Source organism: Oryzias melastigma, linkage group LG4 (assembly GCF_002922805.2).
Source record: "Oryzias melastigma strain HK-1 linkage group LG4, ASM292280v2, whole genome shotgun sequence".
NCBI classification, from domain to species: domain Eukaryota; kingdom Metazoa; phylum Chordata; class Actinopteri; order Beloniformes; family Adrianichthyidae; genus Oryzias; species Oryzias melastigma.
The window spans coordinates 18,966,775-18,975,330 of NC_050515.1; the positions used below are offsets into that span (position 1 = coordinate 18,966,775).

General features: G+C 37.4%; 1 protein-coding gene across 1 annotated transcript; it reads right to left on the reverse strand.

The window, feature by feature from the left end:
• Positions 1 to 3,426: 3,426 nt before the first annotated feature.
• Positions 3,427 to 5,262, reverse strand: LOC112150515 (regulator of G-protein signaling 21). The gene is made up of 5 exons (XM_024278901.2): positions 5,009 to 5,262; positions 4,821 to 4,907; positions 4,504 to 4,565; positions 4,164 to 4,330; positions 3,427 to 4,059 (listed from the first exon to the last, which is right to left on the reverse strand). Exons 1-5 carry the CDS (start codon positions 5,245 to 5,247, stop codon positions 3,865 to 3,867), a joined length of 750 nt encoding a protein of 249 aa, XP_024134669.2. The 5' UTR covers positions 5,248 to 5,262; the 3' UTR covers positions 3,427 to 3,864.
• Positions 5,263 to 8,556: the final 3,294 nt, after the last annotated feature.

Genomic DNA, 8,556 nt, shown 5'->3' on the forward strand with positions numbered 1-8,556 from the left:
AAAAGACTAAACACTGACTCAAAAAGTTGATATAATTAAACTTTCTGCAAGCTCTAAAACATGTTTTTATTAAAGCTGTGCATTTATGTTGCAGTTTGCAGTAATTGAAGAACAAAACGGCTCTCCTGGCCATGTGACGTCATTTAAACCAAATGATCTTTAAACTTTTAGCTTCCAGCCTTAAACATTTTGTGCAGCCAAAGGTTTAGGTGTAATTTCCATAATAAAACGTTATAGCCCAAAGACTTTTTCTCTAATTTCTGAAATTCTGTTTTATCCAGCTTTTATGAATTTTTGATTATCGCTGTTTCCTCACTATAACTAATACAGACCTTTCTCTTGGCTGCTGCCCACATTTTTTGTGTCTAATGTTGCTTTCCAATTTTGATCCCCCAACTTAACCCATATAAACCAGGAGGTCATGAGTGGATCTTTAAAGATTTAAACACAGAAACTTTTCCACAATCAAGTTTTCTAAAAAATATTTGCAGAATTTAAACAGAGATGAGGTCAGGATGGCTGTTTTTAAAAGGTCAGAATGACATCTGAGTTCAGTTTTGTTTAAGGATGGGAACTTGGAAAAGAAGAACTTCGGCCTCTTGTGTCACCCCTTCTCCTGCAGGCTGGACGTCTGAAGGCTTGTATATATCCTGAGGCATCTGCGGTCAGCTGACCAGATTTGGACTGACGTGGTCTGCTTCTAATTTTAGACCGAGTGTTTACATACGCACCTAAGTACTTCTTGGAATCCCTCCCAGATCGCCCGTGGCAACCGATGAAAAGGTTTTCCCACCCGCTCTGTAAAATCAAGAACAATGTGTTGTCTTACTATCATACCTTTCAAGAAACGTGCGTAAAGCCATTTACTGCATCTCATGTTCTGCTTCACCATTAACCCCAGTAATGATCCGTACTCGCAGTGACCTTTGCATATGGCTGAGGTCACAAAACAAAGTGAGGCAGACGGGGACACAGATGCAACAAAAACATTAAATTAAGTCCCAAAAATAGCCAGACTGCTGCGTAATGGAATTTCATCAAGGTTGGCCTACTTGAGGGGTCGGAGAGTTTTTTTTTTTTGTTGTTGTTCTGTTCAGGAGCACACACAGCACTGGAACTTTAAGAAAGCACCATTCGTCCTGATACTGCTGTGCTTTGACTTCATATTGTAAGTGTTTAATACATGAGGAGAAATGGAAATTTATAGAAACTTGTATAAAAAGGCCCAATTGGGAATAAAATGGGAAACTACAATCTTCAAAGCTTTTCAAAGCTATACTTTAAAATATTTTACTTCCTTTGTCAAGGAAAAAAAGTGCAAATTTAAAGCTGCACATTTCATGTTAAATGAATGATTGCAATAGAGTTAAAGTAAATATCACATGAAAACTTGCTGTTCCTGTCTGAGAGAAGTAACACTTTCTTTAAAGTAGTGAACAAAGAAACACTCTCAATGCTTTGTAACTTTTTTTTTACTATTGTAACCTAAATGCCAGCACAGCTCATCCTCCTGGAGAAGTTGTCAGTGTGAAGTAGGATCCCCTCTCCTCATGACAGCAGGGTCTGAGCACGGAGCAGCAGCTGTCAGGAACGCCGCCTGAGCATCCCGGTCACAGTCAGCCCTCACAGCCGACAGGAGCGTGGCAGGAAGCTGCTGTCACGGACATGAAACACTTGAATCGCTGCAGAATGACTGATTAGTCACATAAAGGGAGATGAAACAAAAGGATTAGGTACAGTTGGTTTGTGACGACAGAGCCTCGAGCACTTTTAGCATTCAGAGATTCTAAATATATCTCCTTTATTTGTATTTATGTCAAAGAAGTCATAGATAAAGATCCAAAGGACAGTCATGACGAAAGCAAACTTGTCTGCCACGTTTGCCCTTTTTTAGTAATCGTGACAAATCATTGTGTTAAAGCTTTACAGTTTTAAATTCTTACCAGTATTAACCGGTTAAAAATAGAACACATTTACTCGCAAAGTAAGGACAATTCTAGTTCTTTCATTACTTTTAAAATTAAATTGGATTATTTGAGTCTACTTGTTGAGTATCAAAAAAGAAAAGATTCAAATATGAATAATTGAGTGCCACAAGGCTTTTCTTTACTTTATTCTTCTATGTCAGGGGTCTGCAACCTACAGCTCCAGATGTGGCTCTTTTATCACTCCATAAAATTAGTCAGACTGCTGACCCAGCCATGTCGACCGTCAGAGTCAGCAGCTCCCTGCTAGGGGCTGCAAAACCAAAAATACCTAAATAAAACAAACAAACTAAGACTACCAACCCCAAACTAATATAACAAAACCCAGCAGTGTACGACTGCTGAGGACAAAGAGGAGAAAAAGAAAAAGTAAAAAGCAATTTTTAACGTAAGGATTATTTAATTAGCATTTATTTAATTTAGATTAGTTACATTTAGAATTTTTTTGGCTGAGGTGCACACAGATGATAAACTATGTAGGTTTCTCTATCACTGTTAACCTGAAGACGTCTTGTTTGCTCAATGGTACCCCCAGAATGCACAGATTTTATATGCAAAGCAAAACTTTGGTAAAAAGTTTGATCTTTTATGAGTTAAAATCACATATTATCTTGTGCTGCACAACATAGGGTTACTAGATCTCCAGATCTGTACTAAGATGAACCTGTTTGGCACAGAGTTTCTTTTATTTTGAAAATAATTTGTTTGAGCTTCTGTCAAACGTAAAAAAATAAATAATAATGAATAAATAAATCACATATTGACAGATGTTAAGTTCTTGAGAGATGTCAGGTTCTTTTTATATTTTTGCTTTTGCTCTTGCTAAAACATAAGCATATCTAATATATATTATTAAAAAAAAGAAGGTCATAAAGGCAAATCCAAATCTCTTAAAGGCTCAAGTAAAACTATTCGACTCCTTCTAGGTTTTGATCAGTATAAAACAAGCCCAAATGGCTCTTTTACTGTTAAAGGTTGCCGACCTCTGTATAATGTAGAATCCTTTCATTTCTTTCAAAGTAAAAGTAAAACAGTGACTCTGAACTTTAATCTGCTTCTTTTTATGCAAACTTAATTAGTGAAAACACAAAAACTCCACTTTGAAAACAATAAATATTTATTTTTGGTTTCAAATTCAATAAATAAAAATGTTCAATATGTCATAAATATTTTTTTGGGGGGACAATTTAAGTAAGATATGCATAAAAAATGAACGTAAAGTTCATAAGCATCACAGATGATAGTATTTAAAAGCACATTTTATTACACGGGCAGTCCAGCTGCTGAAGCTTAAATATACATGCTGAACATGTAATATGATGTGTCTGACTTTTTACAATCGTTTCAGGCCAAATAATGCCATCACCAGTAACTGTGGATGCTCATATACAAATCTGATTTTCACTTTTTGTGTAAACAGCTGCAAAAAACATATACATATAAACACAACTATACAGGAAGTGTATGACAAAAAAAATAAAAACAAAAAAATACATTCAGCATTACTGTCGGCTTTAGATGAACACTCAACTTGTGCATTTTTTATGTGGAAAAAAAAAAGGTACATTATCATGATTTGAAGGTGTGCCTCTGCAAAATACTTTCAATTCTAATGGTACAAAACGTGCCAATGAAAATGTGATGAAATGTCGCCTTGGTCCGGTGTCGATGACCTGATGCAGCGCCACATGGCAGCCAGCTCCCTCTCTCAGCTCGGGGCTTCATCATTCAGTTCTCCACCTTTTTCTCTGCTGCATGTGTTTTGCCATTTGCATTCAGGCCTGTTACCCTGAGCCGGGGCATGAAGTGAACACCATTCCCCATCAGCTTCACAGCAGTAAACAAATGACTTCAGGAGGTGGTGGTGGGCGGGGGTTGACTAGGACTTGATGTGCTTTTCCTTTGCACTTGCAGCTGCAAACAGTTCCTTGTAGAGGTCGGAGTGGATAAACCTGGGGTACGCGTTGTTCTCCATCAGGCTGTAGACCTTCTTCTGAGCTGCCAGGAAGCTTGCTGTTGTGGGGTCATCGAGACTCTGAATGATGTCATCTCTCGTTTGATAATCCAAGTTTATCTATAAACAGGAAGAAGCTCAGAATGATCCTCTGACGTTTTCATTTCTATTAAAAACTACTCCACCAACTTAAAAATAAATTGACAAATTATCGATCCATTTACCTCTTTGGGGGCTTCGGACTTGATGAACTCCTCGTACATCTTTTTGGCCTTCGCCACTCTTTCCTTGCGTGTTTTGAGCAACTTGAAGTCCTCGCAGGCCGTCCAAAACTCAATATTCTCCTCGCAGAACTCTGACTTCAGAAAGATACGGAAGGCCGTTTTCCCATCTGCAGAGGAAGGAAAAAAAGAGGGAGATAGGAGTGAGAGATGAACGCTGGCCGGATCACTGGAGAATTATTTTACTGCAGCTAATAAACTGCTTTTATTTAGCTTTTAGTAACTATGTGACCTTTAAGGCTTTTTTATGCAATAATGTTCACCGGAGATGAATAATACTTACATTTATGACTGAGTAGTTTGTCTAGTGACTGCGCCCATTGGTTCACGTCATCAGCACTTGGCCTGAGGGCAGAGAACAGGATAATTTTAGCTCCGACAACTACTATCTTGTAGTGTCAATACAGATTTTTTCCACTGATTTCCACAGCAGGGTATTCTTAAACTGCTTGAACAAGCAGTTCAATCTTGTGCATTTAATTATAACTAAGTCGTGACCTTTTTTCAAGAGGGAATGCACTTGCAAACAAGTGTGCATAACTTTTTTTAAGTTTAAAAGCAATTTTTAAATTATTTTGCATTTTTTTTAATTTCTCTCACCTGTATGGTTTTCTTCTTATCAAGACCAGTCTGGACTCAGAGTTTCTATTCAGCAGAAACTGGATTTTGTTGTTCCAGTTTTTCCTTCTGTAAGCAAAAAAACCCCCAAAACATTCAAGTCAGTATTTTAGAGAAGACAGTTTGTTTTAAAAGTCGGCCATGATCAGAAATGTCTTCCATGAACTTACTTTTTCACCTTCTTCTCTGCAGACATCTCAGTGGGTCTCTCGTTCTCAATAAAAGCCATGTTGTTTGATTCCTCGCTGCTAAGGCTCTTTCTTATAATCCAGCTCGTTTTCTTCTCCTTCTTTGCCTGCTGGAGCTCTGGTTTATAATCTAAGTAGTGGGGGTGTGGGCGGAGGCGGAGCTTAGCGCTCAGAGCTGTCCTGCCATAACTCCCAGGCCCTGAGGCGATGATGAGGCTCATCCAAGCATAAACATTATCTCTCCATAGACATCATGTGGGCTTCCATTTTTAAGAGTAAAGGGCAGCATGTGACGCTCTTTTCACGTACTGGAAATGACAAAGTTATGGAGCTGGTTTCTCGCTTTTGATTTAGACATAATTCATTTAGGTAAGGAGCAGCAGCATTGTACAATCTTAAAATTACTTTTTTTGGAAGAATTAAAATGAAACCACCAACTGGATTAAGCCTGCTTTGGCTCTGTCTAAATGAATGGTTCATTGATGTTTGAAAACACTGCTTTCGTTGCTTGTGTTTAGGATGTTACTCAGAAAAGGGCGCAACTATGCTGGTATGCAGAAAGACACATTCAGTACAATCCGGATAACATGATGTCATCAAGGAGGAAGGGCTCAAAGAATATCTCAACACATGTCTTACCTCAAACTGAATGCCCATACCAAGTATTCACAATCCACCAGTTGGGTAAATTTTAGTCAAATACCTTCTCTAATGAAAATTATGTTTTTGGTGTTTAACATTTAATCTTCTTATAGTATTTTTTGCATAATTTATTAAGAAAGTTAAGCTTAAAATTGCACTTGTGAATGTTTCTTTATTTGAATCGTTGTGGATCAGTAGTAGACAAAAAAAAAAAAAGTGGTATGAAAAAGCTTGTAGTTGTTTGGTACAAATCCCAATCTGCAGGCCACCGCTTCACTCCAATGCATCCGTGTACTCATTTCCCTCATCTGAGCTGGCATCTGGCTCAAAACTGGACAGCTGGAAAGCTACAAAATTGTTCGCCATTGTTGTTGTACTGTTAAAGTTAGCCTGAGGTTGTTGAAGGGCTGTAAGATAGTGGGAGACAGTCTTGACCAAAGTTATCAAACTGTAGCCCTGAGGGGCATCCTCCTTCTGGTTTTCCAGAAATCCCGTTTCATCTGCTGCTTGGATTACGTGTGTTTGGCCAATAAGGATCTTCAATGGCAGGTTGATTGGAAAACATGTAGGACACTGGCCCTAGAGGCCTGGATCTTGACACCCCTGGTGTAGATAAAGGTGAGAGACAGTTTTACGCCGCAAACTCTTCCCAACACAATGCTGTTTTTTATCCGGGCTGGGGAACCAGACTTGGATCCCCTTGTGGCTACATAGATAGTAGCATGAAGTGTCTTTCCTATGGATCCACTCTGGATTCACAACTCAGAAATATATTTCTGATAATGAACTCCTGTTTAAACTACGTCCTAATAAACAACACTTTTTTAAAAACTTTTTTTTTATTATTTTGGCTAAAAATGACATAATCATAATTAAAAGATCACTGGGAATGCTTTTGAAATTGATAAAAAGTTGATTGGAGTGGGACTTTAACCTTTTAAGACCTGGACTTTACATGTGTGGACATCACATTTTGGGTTTTATTACTACAGAAGTTAGTTCTGCTTGACTGGAGCCCACATGAAAAAAGGGTTAGAGGTTAGCTCAAACATTAGCTCAGGTTAGCTAGTTTTTTTTGTATCAAAACAACTTTTGAAACTGTTACTTTAAAAAATAGGGCCTGGACATAAAGAAGCTATGTCCTACAAAGACCAAGATTTAGTTAAGAGTTTGTCTTCTTTGGAAGCTTACAGAGCATTCGTAAAAGGTGTTTGTCAAGGACCACATCCTCCTTCAGCAAATATATACTCAAGCTTTTTATAGGTCTAAAATCAACAACAAAAAAAAAAACGACATGCAAACATGACTAATTCCAAAACTATCCTGGTGTGAAGTTATCTGCGGTCAACAAAGCTAACCGGATACATCTCGTGTGTCTGTGACAACAGCGAGAAGTGTTGGCCGCTCTGTCTTCAGATTACAAACAAACCTGCTAATGTAAAACAAGAAAGTTCAAGATCAACTAAAACCTGTTAGCTACTCATTTAGTGTTTCTTTTTTTTTTTTGCTGCATGCATATTTTCAATTGAGTGCCTTGGATGATGGAAACTTTCTCTTTGGCGGCAGCATTTTTATCACGCTCTTTCAGTGACAGTCGACCTTGTAGAATAAGGATGTTTCACTATCTTGGAAAAAAATCATGCTAATGCATGATTTTGTGATTGTGTGACTAAGCTCTTTAACTTTGTACAGATGCTAATCACAGACTTTCTTAGGGCAATAGTTGAGTGAAAAATTGTTGGCATTAAGTTTATTAGCTTTTTTTAATGTTAATTGCATTTCCTTACATTAAAACATCAAAGATAATCTAATAATGCAGCAGAAAGACACGTGCAGAGTTTTTTTTAGTGTCATAAATAGATTTTGTAGATAAGCTGACCTACACGGTCATTTCATGTCACTTATTCATTTCTAGAGAATGTTTCACCACCATCCAAGGAGGCTTAAAGTGCTTTATGCAATATTAAACAAATAAATAATACAATGATTGAACAATTGAATAAAAAATAAATAAAATAAAAGGTCAGTTAGGCAGATGAGGGCAACCTTGTTAAAACATCTAAACTCATTGATAGTTTATTTTAATTAACCTACAACTTTAAATGGACAAGCTCCAGTCTTTCTCATCAACTTTTTAGTTCTGTTTTTCAGAGCATTTTACTTGTTCCTTTATGTCTGTTTTTAGATTGGCTTTCACTTATCAGGCACATCTTTGAATGGAGTCAACCCCCTCCTCTCCCCCAATTAAAGAGGCAGATGACATCTCCAGACGTAAAGCCTTTCCTTTTTAATTGAGCCTGCAGTTAAGGTTAGCTTGGGTGGGGCTGAATTGCGCCTTTTGTTATGTTACCATCTAGACTGCTGAGGGTTGTTCTGGAATGCTCGAGGCATTTCTGTCCTCACTGTACCTCTGTGTTGTGTCTCTTCCTCTTGGTGTCCATCAATCAGCACTGCGTTTACCAACTTGTCAAATAGCGCTTTTATTTATTGTGTGGATTTTGGGGTTTATTTGCTCCCTTTTTTTGTCTCCATCTGATAACTGGAGATGGTCACCCTAACAGTCTGCTTCACTTAGAGGATTTTTATTCTCTACAGTCACCGTTTTGCATCTATGAGATGATGTAAAAAATGATCTTGTTTGTTTATAGAAGCCGCTATTAAAATACAGCTGGAATAAATTAAATTTTTGTGTAAATTTAGATCAATTTGCATTAAATTTAAATAATGTTCTTTTCACATATTGTTTCTCTTATTCCAAAATTTACTTCAGAGGGATCTTGGTTGGAATTAAACACTCAATACAATGAAATAAATTCATGTTTAAAGAATTTTTAATCAGCTCTTGCTTATAAAAACAACATTATTTGCGTTATTTCCATTGGGATAAG

Excerpts from the sequence above, each read along its gene's own strand:
- LOC112150515 (XM_024278901.2), bottom strand. The coding sequence starts at position 5,247 with ATGAGCCTCATCATCGCCTCAGGGCCTGGGAGTTATGGCAGGACAGCT. Across the intron at positions 4,331-4,503 it reads CAAACTACTCAGTCATAAAT|ATGGGAAAACGGCCTTCCGT; the intron begins GTAAGTATTATT and ends CTTCCTCTGCAG. Across the intron at positions 4,060-4,163 it reads AGTCCGAAGCCCCCAAAGAG|ATAAACTTGGATTATCAAAC; the intron begins GTAAATGGATCG and ends TCCTGTTTATAG.